This window comes from Xyrauchen texanus, chromosome 5 (genome assembly GCF_025860055.1).
Source record: "Xyrauchen texanus isolate HMW12.3.18 chromosome 5, RBS_HiC_50CHRs, whole genome shotgun sequence".
NCBI classification, from domain to species: domain Eukaryota; kingdom Metazoa; phylum Chordata; class Actinopteri; order Cypriniformes; family Catostomidae; genus Xyrauchen; species Xyrauchen texanus.
Genome location: NC_068280.1, coordinates 43,790,361 through 43,810,991, shown reverse-complemented (window position 1 = coordinate 43,810,991; position 20,631 = coordinate 43,790,361). Strand labels below are relative to the sequence as shown.

The following is a 20,631-nucleotide window of genomic DNA, read 5'->3' as shown; positions in this document are numbered from 1 at the left end:
ATCATGAATAAAAGTATGTTAAAAGAAAATAAGTAACTGTGATGGAGAGCAGTAGCGGTTTTAACCATCATGCAATTGACATCAGGGGCCCCCCGCCCGGTAGGAAAGCTCTGCAAAAACCGCTTGAGGGTTGACATTTTGTTCTGGGTACACGTGCGGTCAGTAGGATTTTGGGTTTGTAATTCATGAAAAAAATATACAGGCCTTCTGAACTTATTTCGCCCACGTGCTCTCGCTCACAGACACGTGTGAACGGATGAGGGGCTGTTCACACTGAACACATTTTTGCGTGTGTCTTCTCTGTTTTTCCATTGTTTTTCTATATAAATGAGCTGAACGAACTTCCTTGACTGCTGAATCGCATCTAACTGTTTCTTCAGTGTCTCACACAGGACTGGAAAATTTTTAGACACTGTGTCAAGTTTAAAAGAACTTCAGGTTTCAAAAATGCATGTCGAGACACCTGCATTCTCTTTCATTCATTGCGCTGCGTCTAGATTATTTTTAGCGCAGATTTCACAAAGATTTAACGTTCTGAACAAGTTCAGGCTGCAAAGAGGGGACTGTTACAATGTTTAACAATATTTCAGATTATTCTGCACCACGCAAAGTTTCAGCCCTTGATAAACGTAAATCTAAAAAAAAATTTGTAAAAACATATATGTAAGTAAATATCACTTTATCACTGTATTGTGAAAAAACTGGAAAACAAGCATTAAAAATCTTTAACAAGATTTTTATTTCATTAAACATTTTGAATGTACTTGGCTACAATGGCAATATATTTTTGAAATGGGGCCCCGGGTTGGTCGGTTGCTTGGGGCCTCAGAAATCATAAAACCACCCCTAATGGGGAGCCTTCGAGTATCGCAAGATATTACTGCGTTCAAGGGACTTATTTATTGTTTTACTTACCAATTTTCAATATTTATTTGGCGTTTATTGTGCAAATGTTTTACCCATCCTATTTATTGGTTTTGTTTTGTTTTTAACTCTCATTTTAACACATTCTTGTGCATTTATTAATTTATTTTGCATTTAAGAATGGTAAGGTGAGGTTCATTTTTATTTAAAATAAAGATTTGTTTCAATTATTTTAAAATTGTGTACATAAAACAGCCACCATTAGGGGAGAGGTGAAAAAAAATGGACAACAAGTGTTTGAGCACATGGACAAGGTTATGCCAGAACTGCTTGAATGCAAATATACTCCAGCCTCAATTGTTTAGGAAGGGGAGTAGGTACTGCTGTTAGTACCAAAAACAAGGCTAGTTTTTAGACAGTTTTTTTTATTTTGCTTTTAAACACTATTTATGTGCACGTTTTGCACCTCTAATGGATTAAACATCTTTTTGGAATGCCATTCATTCTCTATGGTGTGATTCTCCTTGTGACGGGTCTGGTCTCTATAACAAAGACCCAGACTACATTGCATCAAGGAAGAGTTTTTTTTTTTTTGCTAACCACAATTTGTGCAGTGCAGTGAATGATTACTAAATATTTCATAATTTGGTTTCAGTATTAGAACTCAGAAGTTATGTCACTTTGGTGGAATATGTATTCTGTTATTGTATTGTTATGTATTTGTGATGTGTAATGTGTTATGTTTGCAAGTATGTGAACGGAAGTGCTTCTAGCTACAAGCACTAAGTTTCTTGCATCAATGCATTTTGATAAGTGTCAGAATTCAATTCATAACGCAATGGAAGTTTTATCGGGTGTTGGAATTGCACAGACCGCGAATACTGAATTCCACTGATAATGTTTTGAAACTGTACTTGTAAAGAGAAAAGTGCAGTAATGAAGTATTATACTTAAGTATACTTTTTAGAGATTTGTACTTAACTTGAGTGCAATTTAAACAGAATACATCTACTTTTACTTAATTACATTTCCAAAGAAGATCATTTTCTTTCATCTTACTGGACTGAAGCCACCTTTTCACTGACCAGAGGTCAGTCCTTTCAAATGGAGTGTCGCACGATGGCTGTGTGAAGTTCCGACCATCTGCAGATGCAGAGTTGCGGATCTGATTTGAGCTTCGGATACGTTAAAATATTTGTGTGACTGCCCGACAGAATGAGATTTATTCATTCAAAACTATGAGCACGAACGAAGTGAGTTTTGTCTTAACTTTATTCAAAACACCTGCTACTTCTATTGGATTGGATATTTAAAGTCAGAAATGATCATTCACGTTGCAAATATACAGTATATACAGTATAAAAACAGAAGGCTTTTGTAATTAAATGTGTACACGCCATTTCTTTATACACTTGCCTTCATATTTAAATCATATCTATGAATTTCTACTCCCTATTTGCTGAATTATTATTGTTGTTGTTAGGCAACTATTAATCATAATAAAAACGATTAAACCAGCAATGATAAATAGTAATAGTAATAGAAAATGTTAATTATGAATTTTATTAAATTCATCCATCTGCTCAACAGCAAGGTTTGGTAGCAAACCAAAAAAAACTATTCAGAAAAGAAACAACATTACTAACTTTCTTCAAAGCTTATTTTATTTTTTTTTCAACCTTTTATCATATCTCAAGGGGCTGGGTGCTCTGACATTGCAATTTGTGAGTGTCTTCTCCCATGCAACGAACATGCATGACTGTGACAAAATTTTTGCAAAATAAATTTATGTGGTTCATTACACATCTCTGGACAGTTCCGAAGTGAAATGTCCTCTGTGTGGTGCAATAAAAAAACAAAAAAGAGGTGAGGTTTTTAAGGTTAATGTTCCATCGAGATTTAAATCAACAAAACCAACCCCCCCTACACTAAACCTTAAACCTAAACGATAGAGTCAGAAAAAGCAAATGTGAGATGAAAGACACAATTTCTGAAGCAACCACGTCATTTTGTGATCATTCTATGACACTTTTGGCTCAGGTGCAACTCGCCTGCTCTTCAGGAATCGTACCCTTTGTATCTTTTGCTTTGTATTGCATATGCAACAATCTATCAGTTGAGCTAATGATGGGTATATTTGATAACACTTAATCAAGCTTGTAAATGTAGTTGATTACCTAATGCAAACATAAAAATTATTAATTAGTAATGCGCTATAGTAAAAGTGTTTAGATGTCAAAAGATAGCATTGTGTGAGAAACAGAATGAAAATTAAGCGTTTATGGGCTGATAATCTGCCGTTTTACTCGCGATTTGAGTGAAAGGGTATAAAAGTCGTTGTTTTAGCACCTATAGTGTTATATACGTATGTATAACAGGCCACATAAAAATCATTTTGCAAATATTTATTTATTGTAACATGATTCTATGACAAGGCTGTGAATGCCACTGGGGGAGAAATATGACAGTTGTCAGAGACAGTAAAAAGGCGACTTAACAAACAAATCGAATTTAACAACATCCTCTCTCACGCAATCTCCTCTCTTGATTTCATACTAGCTAGGCAAAAGGTTTCTTTTTAATTTTTTAATACTTAAGTGAAAAGTATAGATACTGAGTGAAACTTTTACTCAATTAAAAGTCCAAGTATCTAGCCAAAATAATATTCATATTAAAGTGAACTTAAGTATAAAAAGAGTACTTTTTACACCCCTGGGTTATAGTTCCTGTAGCTCCTGTACCTGTAACAATCAGAGCATGGTGTGAGTGATGTCAAGGTTATGGGTTTGATTACCAGGGAATATTAAACACAATCGTCTGTCAAAAAGCATAAATGTAAAGTGTAAATGATATACCTTATACAGTTTATTTTCCAGGAAGTTAAGTCTAAGGTCAAACAGGTTCTTAAAATATTTCCTGAGATTTGGCTTGCATAACTTTACTTGAGTATGGAACGAGACCCTTCCCCCCCAATCGTCATCCCTACATGTTTTAGTGGGCAGAGAAATGAGGCTGACTCTTCAGTGCCAGGCATGGCTGAGCTCTTCTTGCTTAAAATTCTGCTCTATACTGACACTAAGACCACAATATTAACAGACTCTAATAAATTCACCCTGTATTCCCAGGTTCTCAAACCACCATAATAGAAAATATCATATATACAGACACATCTCACACAAACTTATAGCTTATGAAATACATATATGAATTATTGCCCAAATTACGTGGCTTGGATCATTTTAATGTACACACACACATACACAGTTTAATGTACACACACATACACAGTTACTCTGTTCCAAAACCTAGTTAAGACTCGATGGTTAGGATGCTGCCTTTAAAGGAAGCTGTTTTGTTTTAGGTTACAAACTAGTAATTACATGGTTACTATGCTATGTGGTTCATGAGGACATTTCTAGTGTCCCATAATTCAAATCGCTTAACAAACATACTGTAATAAGTTCGTAAGTTGAGCAATGGAGGAGTCAGGAGGCAGCGAACTGTCAATGTGAGTGTTTTATTACTCTTCGGCGTCACTCAAAAAACCCTAACAAAAATCAACACACAAAGGCGTCATACTGCTACAGATTCATGGACAGTCTCTCTTGTTTCTCTCTCTCTCTGACTACTGCCACATACATCAGCCTTTTAGGTCACCCTCTGCCATCATTATAACAAGACACAGGTGTTAGAGATAATGACAGCCCAGGTGACAAGCCTTACTGCTTTCCATCTCCCGCAGACAGATACACGACCATGTAAAATGTAAAATGCATGTAAAATTCATGTAAAAATGCTAAATTGTTTTTGTGAGGGTTAGGTTTAGGGGTAGGGTTAGGGAATAGAATCTATAGTTTGTGCTGTATAAAAATCATTATGTTTATGGAGAGTATTCATAAGGATAACAGCACCAGCGTGTGTGTGTGTAAGTGTGTGTGTGTGTGTGGTCTCATGCATTCAGGTGTGAATGACAATGAATTAATCCAATGGGAAATGAGTACAGGAAGAGCTCACCTTGACATAAGCAACAATCTTAAGCGATATGGTTGCCAAATAGAGAGAATTCATAGCAAAGTCCATCAGGTTCCACCAGTCATGGACGTACTCATTAAAACCTCCAACCCACATCTCCTTAATTTCAGCCCAGATGAAGCCTATGAATGAAAACACACATTAATGGGCATCACAGTGTGTACCAATAAATGCCACCTGTTGATGGGTCGCTAAAGAAAAGCATCCAACGATGCGATTAATGCTGATTAATTGCAATGAATTGCAATATTTGCAAATAAAGGCCCCCACTTGAAAATTCTACAATATAAAATGATTCAATTATTATTACAGCTGTCGAAATTAACATGTTAACACAGGCGATTAATTAAAAATCACGATTAATGCTTTTACCAATTTTCACATTAGATTCCGACATTTTATTCAGCTCCGTGTGTGTGCTTAACACTGGTTAGTATAGGATGTAAACTTTGTGCTGTGTCCGGGGTCATTACACACACACACACACACACACACACACACACACAAACAAAACAGTGATTTAAAGAAAACACAAACTGAAAAATGAAAAATCATGCGATTAATCGCAATTGAATATTTTACTTGACTAATTATTAACTACTTTTTTAAGCATGTGTCTGTGTACACATGTGTCAGAAAGACATGTTTGGAGTGCCTCACTTTGGTTGTGTTGCATCATAAACACAGCGTTTTTAAAATTTTAGATTTAAGCTAAATGTAGTTTGAAACTTTCTCATGTCCCCTGCATATGGAATTGCGACCCATCCTGCTTGTTTGAATGCAAGAATGCATCCTCATCTTTTGCCTTCTACTGTCAGTGTGGTCTGTTGCCTGTACAGCTTGAGTTGCGCTTACTGACCTTGATGAGTGGGACAAAGCACTGAATTGAAAGCACTACAATAAACATAATACTTTAATTTTACTGTCATTTTATGTTTATTGATTATTTAATTATTATTGTTAAAAAGCAACAAATAAAAAAACATCAGTGCTGCATATCGGTTATCCGACACTAAATAATAAAAAATAAAAAAAATAATAATCAGTATATGTGTGGGTTGTAAAAAATAACAATATTGGTGGATCTCTAAATCGCAATTCAATATGCAAATAGATTTAAGAAAGAAGTCCAATTGCAATCCAGTATGCAAATATTCCAATGATGTCATCTCTGTTAGTTTCATTTTGCTAACCTTTCCACCAATGTAGAGGCACTCTACTCGCTTTACTTTTCTGATCTTGCATTTCCACTGCAGTTTATTGCCCCTCAATGTGAGTGGGATTATAGGATGATCGTCATAGTTGCACCGCCTCTACTGCCGTGACATCATCTTAAACATGACACAAACTGACCAAAACAATAACACAACCGCTAGCTGTTAGCTACTAGCTATTAGTCTTTGGGAGATCTTCAAATGTTACATTTAAGATTGCAAAAGCCAAAAACAGAAAGCACACACAACCTAAGGCTGAAATTATATATAAAACTTAGTGACATGGCTGATATGAGTTCAATGGAAGACCTTCAACTATTTTTATATTACAGTATACTATTTTCATCCCCATGCTGCTATTTTTATATAATAATGAACCAAAATTTTTGTAAGATATTTCCAGAGTGAAGAACTTCCTTTCATTTTTGCATGGACTTGATCATTGGGTCATAGCACCTGGATTAACTGGGAGAGCGTGGTGATCACCTCTTTTTGTATTACAATCTACAGCCTCAGCGAACAATGCAAGTAAACTAAAAAGACAAAAATGAGGATTGAATGATGGGGAAGAAATATGAACTTGAAAACTAATATGAAGAAATATGCCATTTAAAATTGAATGTCCTTTATCATTCCTTTGTAAAGTTATAATAGAGAGATGGTTATACACTAAACAAATTAATTGGAAGATTACTGTGCTACTGTATGAAATCGGTACATTACAGACAACTATGACAAGTCTCTGGCTCTTGGACGAAGGACAGTCGATGTAATCTTTATTTTTTACATGCTCCAGTGTATCCCAAGCGTTTGCTTTCCAGCAAACAAACACACACAGCCAAGATCGTGTGTCGCTCTCTTTCTCCCTCTCCGGCGGTCTGGATTGCCCTTTAAATCACTCTCCGTTCTCACTGCAAACAAAAACAGCTGTTGGCGGTGATTTCCCACAGGTGCCAACCATTACACTCTCGGCCTCACTCTCCACAGATGTCACTCGGCCACTCCCCCCATCACCACATAACCCTGTTGCCGGACTCAGGCCAGGGAGCCATCAGGTCTGCTTCTTACACACACCCCCCCCCATTTCTGGGGAGGAAATACGCAACAGCCATCTGCACCTGTGGACAACCTCGTACTTAAAAGGCTGGAGAGCTAGATACCAATGGGTGATCTGCGCATTGGTATCCTTCATGCGTTGGAGCCACTGGAGCGTGGCATGGTCCAAACAGAGGGTGAATGCACGCCCCAACAGATAGTACTGGAGGGTGAGGACCACCCACTTGATGTCCAAACACTCCTTTTCAATGGTGCTGTACTTAGTCTCTCTTATCGAGAGTTTACGACTAGTGTACAGCACGGGACGCTCCTCCCCCTCCACCATCTGGGACAGTACCACTCCCAATCATCTCTCCTATGCGTCTGTCAGCAAGATAAAAAGGAGATTGAAGTCAGGAGAGCGCAATAATAGACTGCCGCAAAGTTCAGCATTCACCAGCGTGAACGCCTGCTGCCACGGCTCCATCCACTGGAACGGATATGGTGCCCCTGTTACCGGTCCTACTCGACCCTCTCCAAGTCAGACCGGTGTCTCTGGCATGGGAGGCAGGCACACTAGCGAGGAGGCTAAAGGCTACAGCTTCTAGTGTCAGTCACTAGTGCACCCCTTGAGGCCAGGGGAGTGAGGTTTACACACACACTGCACAGCTACAAACCAGCTGATCACTTTTACACTCCCATAGACCTCACTCCCATTTGAGACACGGCATCACTGTAACCAGTCCTACTTGACCAGCTCCAAGCAAGATTCAAACTACTGTCTCTGGCATGGGAGGCAGGTGCGCTAACAAGGAGGCTAAATGGTACAGCCTCTAGCATCAATCGATAATGCACCACTTTAGGTTTACCCGCTGAACAGCTACCTACCAGCTGGCTACCGTTACACCCCCTTTTTAGTAAGATAAGTCAGCGGGCTGTGACAGTCGAATAGTTAGGCATAAACCTACGATAATAGCCAGCCAAGCAGCATAAGCAGTGTGCAGTCTGAGGATTCTGTCAATGAGTTGCTGAAATGTAGCCAGGGCCCCGAACAAAGCGAAAGGAAGGGTGACAAATTGATGTAAGCCAAACGGTGTAGAAAGTGAGGAGTTAAGAGGATCTGCCAATATCCCTTTGTCAAATCCAGTGATGAATAAAAGTGAGCCGTGCATAACCGATCAAACAGTTAATCAAACCGAGGCATTGGGTATGCATCAAACTTAGACATCGCATTGACTTTTCTATAATCCACACAGAACCGGACCAAGCGTCACACTTCAGAACCAACACCACCGGGCTGGCCCAGTGACTGTGAGATTCATTTAATTCGTCCCAAACCACTTTTTTTGTGTTTGGTTAAACGGTAGGGACAACTGTATTCCACTAACCCTGGGGTCATTTTGATATGGTGCTCTAGATTGATATGAGATTCATATGACCGGGAAGAGGCAAGAAAACATTGGAGAATTCTCTTTGCAACCTGGCAATTTTCATTGTGAGAGGTGGTCTCCGCAAGTGTGACTCGATCAGTAGCTTTTAAGTTCATCTCTGGACCTAGCTTCTCCCTGTCCGGAACCACCATCGACAATGTCACAGCGACCGCCTCTCTCCATGTTTTTAAGTGACTGAGGTGGTAAATCTGACATGTTCTGCCTCTATCCGTTCATTTAACCTCATTATCGATTTCCCCGGCTCACCGTGTGACCTCAAAGGGTCCTTGCCACTTGGTAAGTAATTTAGAGCCTGATGTGGGGAGTAATACAAGGATTTTTTCTCCCAGTGCAAATTCTCGTAGCCGAGTACCCTATTATATAGCCGGCTTTGACATTCCTGAGCCTGGAGCAAATTCTCCTGTGTTAATTGCCCCAGTGTGTGGAGATTTGCTCTAAGGTCAACATACTGAATATAGTTTTTGCTGTTTGAAGGTCCCTCCTCCCAATTTTCCCATAGGGCATCGAGCACGACTTGTGGTCAACGTCCGTACACAAATTTGAATGGGGAGAAACCCATGGAGGCTTGCGGGACCTCTCGCACTGCAAACAAGCTCAAGCGACTTGCCCCAATTTCGAGCAAATTTGTGCACAAACTTACGAATCATATTTTTTAGTGTCTGATTAAATAGTTCAACCAAGCCATCCATTTGGGGGTCATAAACGCTGGTTTGAATCGATTTAATTCCCAATAATTTGTACAGTTCACGTAGTGTACTTGACATAAACGTTGTACCTTGATCAGTGAGGATTTCTTTCAGAATCCCCACTCGGGAGATTATTTTGAAAAGTGCCTCCGCAACACTTTGTGCTGAGATGTTGCGCAGAGGCACTGCTTTAGGATAACGCATTGCATAGTCCACCAGAACAAACACAAAGCGATGCCCACGTGCCGTCTGCTCTAATGGCCCGATGAGGTCCATGCCAATTTGGTCGAAGGGTACCTCTGTCAATGGAAGTGGGCGCAGTGATGCTCTTGGCGTGGCCGGAGGTTTCACCAGCTGACAATCACAGCATGCCGCACAACATCTGCGAGCATACCTGGTTCAGTGTCTTTTCTGCCACAAGTGACCTGCCATCGGATTACAATGAGCCATATGGAACAACATTTCCTGACAGCTCTTCAGTACTAACAATTGGGTTGTATCTTCCTTTGTCTGAGTGTCCTGTGTCACTCAATACAACCGATCCTTGATAATTAAAAAATACAGATATGTGAGTGCAACGCCTGTCAGGAGGTGCTGACCATCAATCACTTTCACGTGGTCAAAGGTGTGCCTAAGGGTCTTGTCTCACATCTGCTCCAGAGGGAAATCCCCTGCAGGTAATCCTCTAAGGGCTGGGGAAGCTGAGACTTCCCCCTCCCTTGCGTCATCCTGACACGGTGCTGATGTAGACAGCCCCGGCTCCACCTAAGCAGCAAGTGAATCGCAAACCACACACCAAGACACTTTATTACAGGTCCCATGCACACACCTTACCTTCACCCAGCAGCTTGTATCCAAAGCCTCAGATTGAATCAAGCTTTGGTGAATGGAGGTTTGATTACAACCTGAATCCACCAAGGCTTGATATGTACCCCCCTTTATATGCATCGGCATCCAGTACACTCCTGCTTGAGCGGGGGCAGCCCGTGGCACGTCGGGGACCAAGACAAATGTCTCAATTTCCATTGTGGGACATCGATCCTGAAATTTCCCAGGTTCCCTGCAGCCCAGACTTCACACTCACACCCGTGACAGCAGATTCACCAGCCTGTGGGGAAGAACGGAGAGGATTAGTGGAAGCCAATGGGATGAATGGTCCACAGGACGGGGAATGGGATTTGGTACCGGAATTCCCCATTGCTGGGGAACAGGAATGGGATGAGGGGGAGGGGAGAAGGAGGGAATGGAGAGAGAGAGATAGAGAGAGAGAGAGAGAGAGAGAGAGAGAAAAGAGGGCTCGCCAGCCCCTGGATACGCTGCCATATGTTCCTCAGTCAGCTGGACCGCCCTATCCAGCGATGCTGATCGGGAGCACTGGACCCACTCCGCTCTTCCTTTTGGTAGCCGGGCGATGAACTGCTCCAGTACCACCAGATCGAGTAGCTCCTCGGCGTTGCAATATTCAGCCAGCATCCACCCTCGGCAGGCGTCATGGAGCTGTCAGGAGAAGGCGAACGGGTGGCCGTGCTTCCCAAGCATCAATGTCTGGAAGCACAGGTGATGCTGCTTCAGGCTCTGGCTGATCTGCTGCAAAGTGGCTCTTTTCAGATCCTCGTACACCAGGAGGTTGTTGACCGGAATTTGATGGGCCATGTGCTGGGCTTCCCAGTCAGCAGTGGCAGTAAGCAGACCGCCCACTGGGAGTTCGGCCACTTCCACGCCTCCGCCAGCCACTCAAACAGCTTGACGAAAGCCTCAGGGTCATCTCGCGGTCCCATCTTCACAAGCGCGGCTGTAGTCGTGGTGGAAGATCCCGCCTGGAGTACTAAGCTCTGAAACGCCTGCCGGTTCTCCACTTCAACCTGGACCAGCACCTGGAATTTCCGTACCTATCCTACGTGTAGCTCAAGCAGGGCCTGATGTTGAGCCTGGTGGATTCCAACGAGGGTCTTGAACAGTTCGGTCAGCAGCGATGACTCTATGATGATGTTTCCTTCCTCAAAACAAATTCCTGGATTTCGGCACCACTGTGACATGTCTTTAACTCTTGGACGAGGGAGGAAGCGGTGCCAGATGAACAGTCAATGTAAATCTTTATTAACACACTCCATTGTATCCCAAGCTTTTTGCTTTCCAGCAAACAAACACACACAGCCAGGAACGTGGGTCGCTCTCTCTCTGCCCCTCTGGCTGTCTGGATCACCCTTTAAATCACTCTCCGCTCTCACTGCCAACACAAAACCGCTGTTAGAGGTGATTTCCCACAGGTGCCAAACCTTACTGCACTCACTCTCTCAGCCTTGCTCTCCACATATGTCACTCAGCCACGCCCCCATCACCACAACAATTTAAGATTATAAATTCATGGGGAAGTACCTTATAGTACCTTGTGCAAAGTGATCAAATGTAGACCTTGAATGCAATGTAAGTCGCATTTAATAAAATGTAAATGTAAATGTGCATGCAGTGGCTTTTAGATGCATGACCTGAACTGTGACTAACTGAACAGATGTCTCTTCACAGAACAAAGTAGCCATCTTCTCTGTGTTATCAGATATGACATAACCATGCAAGGACGAATGACTTTAGCTTGCAATTTCATGCCAAATCTGACCCAACATCTCAAAATAAATTCATTATTGTAGGCTTACCGTAGTGCAGACAAGGTAAGGACAAGTTTTTCAACACAGATTTTGTATGTACTCGTTCAAAAGTGGACTTTTGATAATTTTAACCAAAAAAGAACTGTTAATTTGCAAATTCAGCATTAAAACAGCACACACAATCACTATAGTCCTGTATACCATCTATAACACAATATACACCAGCTATACAAGCTACATCAACACACACACATTCATACTCACCCAGCACCCAAGGTAGTATCATCCACTCCACCACAGTGGGTGGAGGGCCCTGTATGTGTAGGTTGGTGCGTGCTATGTGCTGCGAGGCTAGGAGGAGGAGGAAGAGGAAGGTGAGGTAAGAGGCCGTGTGGCAGATAAATTTGATGAAGGGTTTTTTGATAAACAGTCCCAGCGTGCTTTTTGGAGCCAGCAGGTAGACCAGCGAGAAGACTGGGAAGAGCAGGCCGATAATGAAACACATGATCAGCTTTACCGCCCAGTGGCGTCGCCGCCAGCCAGGAAAGCCGTCATACCACAGTGTGGCCAAGAGCTGCTGACAGTTTGGCTGAGCCACAAACTGGAGAAAAAAACAGAGAGAGAGAGAGAGAGAGAGAGCGTTTATTAAATGGAAAGGGATTTGTAAATATCCATGAATAATGGGGGCCTTATGCAAAATGACCAATGGAAATATTGATGAATAATTTTATAGTATTCGCATTGGGACGTCTGATTAATTACAGCCAATTGGTTCATTTCAGATTGTTTCAATTAACCAATTAAAAAAGGTTAAATGGTTCATTACTCTTTCTCAATAATAGACACCTTTCCAAATTTTCAGGTTTGGAACACTGACGTAAATTGAAGTAAACCTATATAGCGGTGAATGGGAGATGACATCAGATATTATTTTTGCGTACCCATTTGCTCCACCAGCAATAGAAAAAAAAAAAAACTTTTATGCTTCCAAAACTTTTCAAATAAGGATAAAATCTAGAGATGGACTACGGCAGTGTAGATGCCCAAACGACGCACCATGTAGACACTAGATAATTGTCTGTAATTGTATAAATCTACATTACAATTATTTAACAGAAATGGCCCTCAAAGTAAGCTCAAGAGAACAGACCAGTACAGTGATTCTATCTCTACATTTGTTGTTGATTTAACCATGTGCATTCACACATTTAGCTCTGAAATGTCACTCATGGTTTGCAGCTGAATAGGAATGCTGTGAGAAGAAGACAAATACAATTGTTAATTGCAAATCAAAATGTATCATTATTATTCTCAATCGTCCACAAATGAGAAACAGAGAAAAGCTTAATTATGAACAAAGTTAATTAATTAATTGGATTGCTGTTGGAGTCTGTAAAAGTGCCCAACCTCAAAAACATCTGCTTTGAAACCAAGCAAATGGAGAATTGACTTGCCTTGTATTACATAGCACATTCGTGATAAGTTATCCAGTGGCTGTAATGGAAAATGTTGCGTAGGATGACAACACTGTATGATAGATGAGTAACAACTCTCTGAAATTTACAGTTCCCTTTGTTGAGAATTTCCATATTTAATCTGATAAAGCAATGGCTTCTGATGCTATTTTTACACTTAGTTTGATTGCTTGGTCCAGCCTCAAGTTCGATAACTCCCTCATACCGGCCAATATATTTTTTCCTGATAACTGATATGCATTACAATTTTTTTTATTGCAATAATAGCTAAATAATCATTAGACTACAACAATAAAAACAACATTCATTTAATATTTTAAAAAGTTGTTTTACAGTTTAAATGGTTTCAAATGTATTTTCATATTTGCTTCAGGCTTTGTTTAACAGTTAAGCTTAGGATATTTTGTGTTTCTCACTTGAGAATGAACGAATACTGAAAAATACACTAACAATTTTTAATTATTGTTTTCTATTCAATTATTTCTGCTTTCTGACACAATAATAACAAAATAATTATTCAACTAAATCAATAAAAGATTTATATTCATTTTGAAAAAAAAAATTATTCATTATTATGATTACTATTATCAAAAGTTTTTTGCAATCTAAAAGGTTAAAATTCACTACCAATTTGTAATTATTGTTTTCTATTCTATCATTTCTGTAATAATGAAATAATAATTTGACTACAACAATAAAACATATCATTAATTTTGAACATTTTAATAATATTATAACTTTTTTTTACCACCAGTACTGATACAGACAATATTAAAGTTTAAATGCCCTGATAACTGATATGTATTAACAGTTTTTATTTATTGTTTTATTCGTTTTGAAAATTATATTTTATATAATATTATATTAATAATAGTAATAATAATTTTAATAATTCATTAACAAAATAAGGTTCCATTTGTTAACATTAGTTAACAACATTAGTTAACTTGAACTAACAATTAACAATTATACATTTTTTAAATCAAATGTTGTATATGCTAACATTAGTTAATGCACTATGAACTAACACAAATGGCATTGGCATTTATTAACTAGCATTAACAAAGATTAAAATATGCTGTAAAAATATATTGTTCATTGTTAGTTCATGAAACATGAATACATTAACTCATTTTAACAAATAGAACCTTATTGTAAAATGTTACCAAAAATATAGATAGATAGATCTCTGACATGAGAATGAATGAATACTGTTTCCCGTTCAGTACCTTAGAGTGTTGAAAAAGCCTTGATCTTACTGTTTAAGTAGAAAAGTGTGCATACCATAAAAAAACCTTTTGTTCAAACTTATAAATGATATGTCCCTTCTCTTCACTTCGGTCCCCACCAAAAGCGTGTGAAACCACCTGAATCAACAAATATTTACTAAACCACAGACAATCATTGGTTTCCCACAATCCCTCTCTCAACCTCATCACATGTATCACAAAAAGTCCCCAAGGAAAAGACAATCAACCTCCATTTAATAAAAGTAAGTTAAAAGAAGCACATGAACATCAGGGAGGGGGCTTGCAGAAGGGAAAAAGGACACACAAATGAATTTAGCAAAGATTTTGAACAAAATAGATAGGACAGTAATTTCTTTAAGGCCTTTTTTTTTTTTTAAAGAGCTGAGTTAAGGATCTGTAAGAGTACGTCTCCATACCTGACTTGTTGGTATTTCTTCCCGGTCCTAGAGTAACTCTCTAGCAATACATTAAATCCCCTCTTCATCCATCAAAATCAACACTAACCTTCAGGTGGCCCCTTAGCTAACAACACCATTCCTCATCCTGCCCGTGAAATGAGACCGATAACATCCCACGCAGTATACTGCTGTAGTAATGGCCTATGAGTTTGTGGTTTGCACGTAAATGCATTTTGTTTTGTTTTTTTGACCTGTGAGTATTGGTCTTGGGGCAGGGAAGGGGCACAGATGTACTGAAACACTGCGTTAAAGATACATGGAACTATTTTCAATCTGTACATGTAACTGTTTGAAGATGGATGAGTTAATCCCCTAAATATTCATTCTGTGTGTGCACGGAATACAATGGTAGTGGATATTGCCTCACTTTAATGCTTAAAAAAGGACCTAGAAGTATTATAAAAGTAGGCCATGCAGCATATTCAAAGTCTTCTCAAAGCAAACAATAGGTTTTGAAGAAGAAACCAAATGTGTATGACTTTCTTTCTTCTGCTGATTATATTTTTAGAAAAATATTTCAGCTCTGTAGGCTACGTCCAAACAATGCAAGTGAATGGTGACCAGACATTTGAAGCTCCAAATGTCATATAAAGGCTGTATAAAATAATCCATACCACGCTGGTGATTTAATCCATGTCTTCAGAAGTGATATTACAGTTGTGGGTGAGAAACAGATCAATCTTTATTTCCTTTTTTACTACAAATCTCTACTTAAACTTTCTTTCACATTTTTAAAGTGAAAGTAGAGAAAGTACAAAACGTATTGAAATATTTATATTTTTCTCACCCACATCTATCATATTGCTTCTGAAAACATGGATTTAACCACTAGAGTTTATGGATTATTTTGATTATGATTGCTTCAAAGGTCTAGTCAACATTCACTTGTATTGTATGAACCTACAGAGATATTCTTCTAAAAATATAAATTTTTGTTTTGCAGAAGAAAGAAAATCATACACATCTGAGATGGCATGAGGGTGAGTAAATGATGAGAGAATTTTCGTTTTTTTATTCATACAGTCAGTAATCAATTCACTTCTAAGATGCACTATGTACAGGACAAATACAGTTGTCAATCCCAAACACTGTGTGAACACAGCCTATGTTTACATTGTGGACTTAAAAGAGTAACAAACCTTTTAGCTGCAGTGTGTATGTGAACAAAAAAGAGATCTATGAGAAAGGTCAAAAGGTTAATTGAATGACGAGTTATGAGGTAAGTTGTTGTAATTCTGCCTTTTTTGACAGAAAGCAATTACAGAGTAACAGATGTCCTGTTCATGTTCTGGTTGCTAGGGAGCAGTATGTTAATGAGGATTGATCTCTAGCTCAGATAATGCAGAGTTTGGGCTGGCTCACTCTGGAAGTCATTGACTCAAATGCAGAGTCAAAGAATACATTAACTTCCCCTCACAATGTGCACACCCATATGCTATGCATTTGACCTGCAAGAACTGCAGTTTGGTGATATGGGGCATGTACATCCCAATTAGATAAGTGCGGGATGACAGCATGTAGAAATGTCAACCTATAAAATGTCTGCTATACTGTTTATACCACAATCTGTGGCGAGATTTAAAGATTTTGCCACAGTCAAGTTTTTTTATGAGATCAGGCTGGATTTATACCACCCACCCCTAATCCCAGTATATAGCAAACAAACATCTGAATGTTTTCTTTATAGCCATTTCAAAAGATAAGAGGTAAAACTGTACTTGTGAGAGAAGTGCATTGTGATTGATGGCTTCTACATTCTGCCAAATGACATTTTTATTTTTGTAAATTGGTACCATTTGAGTGGAGTGGATGAGACTCATTAGAGTCATACCGGAGTCGTTCATAAGTTCACAAACTCTTCCAGCTATTAGCCAGAGGTTCTTTTTAGAAATGTACTAGGTAAGCAAGTCTTGCTGACACTGATGACTACTTGGAGAGCTTGCTTTTCCCTAAACCCCACACACACTATCCCATGGAGCTTCTAAAAAATGTCTCTCTTCTAGAAAAACATCCCTTTAAAGGTACAAGGCTTCTCAAATTCCTCTGAAACCCTCTGATGTAAAAAGTTTTGCAATTAAAGTTTCTCATTATAAACTTGTGCACAAATGGAGATACGGCAAGTACAGATAAAGCATGCAGCTGTGATTTAAACTCATACTAAAGGTAAAAACCAACAAAAAGAGAGAAATAGATTTTTTGTTTTGTTTTCATCCACTGTGCAATAAAACTGTAGAAATTAAATTTCTACAATGAGAAAAAAGTGTTTACAGGCTTAAAGCTTAATAAGAAATATGCAAGTTTGAAAAATTTACTGTATCTATAAAATGTGTGTGATCTTCATACAAAATGAAAAGGGTAACCACATGACATAGAACAGACTAAAGGTTATTCTGGTGCATAACCACATACTTTAGATTAGCGGTCAAACAAGGACTATTTAACTGCCACTTTGACTTTATTTGAGTAATGGAACTTGCAGACCTGACAGGGCAATAGGTACAGGCTACAGGCTACTTTAAGTCACATTAGTATGAGCTGTAGGCATGTCAGCGGCATCTACTGGAATTATGCTCTGAAAAGACAGTTTCCTGTTACGTTCCCTAAAATCAGAAGAAGAAAACAATAATAATAAAAAAGCAGACTGCAAGAGAAATGTAAGGTATTACTAGCTGCCTCTTTCAAGATTGTATGCGTCTTTTACAACATTTATTACTGTGATGGCATGGCAATTCCACACTGAAGAGCTTCTGATTTGAAAAACTCAATATATCAATGTAGCAACGCCAACCCTTACAATAGAGTACTTAAAGGGATAGTTCACCCAAAAATGAAACACACACTCATGCCATCCCAGATGTGTATTACTTTCTTTCTTCTGCAGAACACAAACAAAGATTTTTAGAAGAATTTCACAGCTCTGTAGGTCCATACAACACAAGTAATGTGTGTATGGAATCCCCCCATGCACCCAATCTCTAAAATTAATTTACATTTATATATTTTTTTAAAGAAAAGGAGTGGAAAGTCCAAATCAATTTTTGTTGTAATCAATATTATTCCACAAATGCTGTCAATTGAGCTTAACCTGTATTGAACACAGAATATTCTTTTTAGGTAACAATTGCAGGTTACCACTTTTTACAGTATATAGAGGATAAGATTCAGTACCACGGCAACATTACTTATTCAAACCCTTCACCTCTAATCCTCTCCCCACTGTCCCATTTTCCTTCAACCTTCCCTTTATTAGCGTTCAGCTTGCTCAGTTTCATTTTGCACAGTTTGGGTAAGATGTGATTTAAATGCTAATTTGCTTAGGCGCTTCAGTCCCCACAGCTGCATTGTAGCTGCAGTGCCACTGCAATTCTGTAGTACCCCGACAGCACTCCAAACAACACATCACAAGCGATGTTAGCAGGATGTCATTCTCTCTTTATCTGAATTGAGTGCCACGGCAGATAATGCAGTGCTGGCTCTAAGAAGATTTGGATGCTACCTGAGCTAAAGTTTACAATGTCTCTCAAAATAAAAATCCCTGATATGGTTTACAGGTCAACGTAAATATTCATTTAATTTTGTACCATATAATGCTATATGCATTTATATTTCACTGTAAACACTCACTGACATAATTATGATTACAAAAGAATAGTTGGGAATGAGATTGGCCCTTTATTTGAGCTCAAAGTTATCAAGAAATTGAAAATGCTGACAAGTCTGTACCAGCATAAAATGGATATGGTTTGTTATACCAAGTACAACAAACACAAAGCATAACATAAGCGCGTTGGCGAGTCCACGCAAGAATTCTTAAGCTGTGCTTATTTCCAACAGAACAACGAATGTCACGTGAGAGTTCAGCCATTTCAAACTGCATCAGAGACCTGGATGGAAGCACTGATTTAAAGTTAAAAATGTTTTTATTATCAACATGTTTCTTACATAAACCTATCAGTTCACTTCAGAAGACATTCTTTGATCGACTGGAGTCGCATGAATTACTGTTATGCTGTCTAAATGTAACTTCTGGACTGTCAGAGGGGTGAAGAAAGTCATACACAGCTGGGATGGCATCAGGGTGTGTTAATAATGAGAGAATTTTCATTTTTGGGAGAACTATTCCTTTAAGGATATTTTGATATTTTATTATATTTAAGATATTGATGATTTTATAGGGATATTTTTACTGGGGAAAAGAAAAAGCATTTTATATTTTAGGAATGGGTCCTTCGCAAGGAATCATCATATTTTGGGGTCCTTAGCATAAAAATATTTGAAACCCCCTGGTCTGAGCGACCAGAACCCCAAACTAATATCCCTGTGGTCTCACATAAGTACACACACACACACACACAATATATATATATATATATATATATATATATATATATATATATATATATATATAAACTTCTCCACATTCCCTCCCCGAGAGTCCCCCAAAAACGTCAAATTTCCCCATTTCCCATCAAATGAATATCAGATCCCCAGTATTCTACACGACATCTCCTCGAAAGCTGCCACCCTTCCCATCTCCGTGCACTACTCCCAAAATGAGGGTGCTCCAGCCAACTTCCATCCCCTAAAAACAATCTGCCTGCCGGTCATAACACTGGTCAGGACCCAATTTTTTATGTATTTATCTCCTATATTGACCAATTGACCAATTGACTCTGTATCCTGAGAATTTACAAAAGGAATTAATAATTCTGTGTTGGCAAGGCATAGATCTAGTGGGTTGGAGATGAATAATAAAATATCATCTGCGTAAAGCAAAAGCTTTTGCACCACCTGTAGGCAAGGCCTTAATTAGCTTGCCAAACTCTTCCAAAGTTATCTCAAAATCAAGAGAATTTTTTTGCTCAGTGGTCATTTTAGTGAGTTCTAATGGTTCCACAAAATGTCTAATATCTTTATCAGTAAACAACGACATGGAGCTACAGAGATCAAGATAGAATTCTTTAAAAGCATTATTAATATCAATGGCCAAGGTAAAAATGTCCCCACCAGCAGAGTTCACTGAGGGAATGGTAAAAAAAAAGACACTCTCTGCATTATATATATCTAGCCAGATGTTTTCTGTCCTGCCCTGAATAGCCAAAATTCTACCTTCTGTGACAAAATAGTGTTATATCTGTATTTCAATTGGGTCAATTCTCTGACGCCATCTCACCAGTGTGTGATCTGAGACTAAAATATGTCCAATTGAGCAATCAACAGAAGATTAAATGAGAGACTTAGGTTTATAAAAGAAATATATTCTAGAATAAATCTTTTGGACAATTGAAAAAAATTATAGTCCCCACCAGATGGGTTCAAAATTCTCCAAATCTCCATTTTTAAAAATCCTGTGAAACTTTACTGTTGCTCTAGGGGGCTTACACACATTTGCTTCACTATGATCAAGGACTGAGTCCATCAAAAGTTTAAAGTCTCCTCCCAATATTATATCATGAGGGGTGCCAGCGGCTTGCAACATCCCTTCAAGATCCATAAAAAAGCCCTGATCATCAGCATTAGGTGTGTAAATATTAGCCAAAATCAACCATTGCCCCTGGATTTC

General features: G+C 38.7%; 1 protein-coding gene across 1 annotated transcript in view; it reads right to left on the bottom strand.

Moving 5' to 3' along the window:
• trpc5a (transient receptor potential cation channel, subfamily C, member 5a) overlaps window positions 1-20,631 on the bottom strand; it is a 60,315-nt gene that overhangs the window by 19,738 nt on the left and 19,946 nt on the right. Inside the window, exons 3-4 of the mRNA XM_052127194.1 lie at window positions 12,150-12,486; window positions 4,879-5,018 (exon numbers count right to left, since the gene is read on the bottom strand). Coding sequence (XP_051983154.1) covers window positions 4,879-5,018; window positions 12,150-12,486 — 477 coding nt within the window. The remainder of the gene's footprint in view (window positions 1-4,878; window positions 5,019-12,149; window positions 12,487-20,631) is intronic.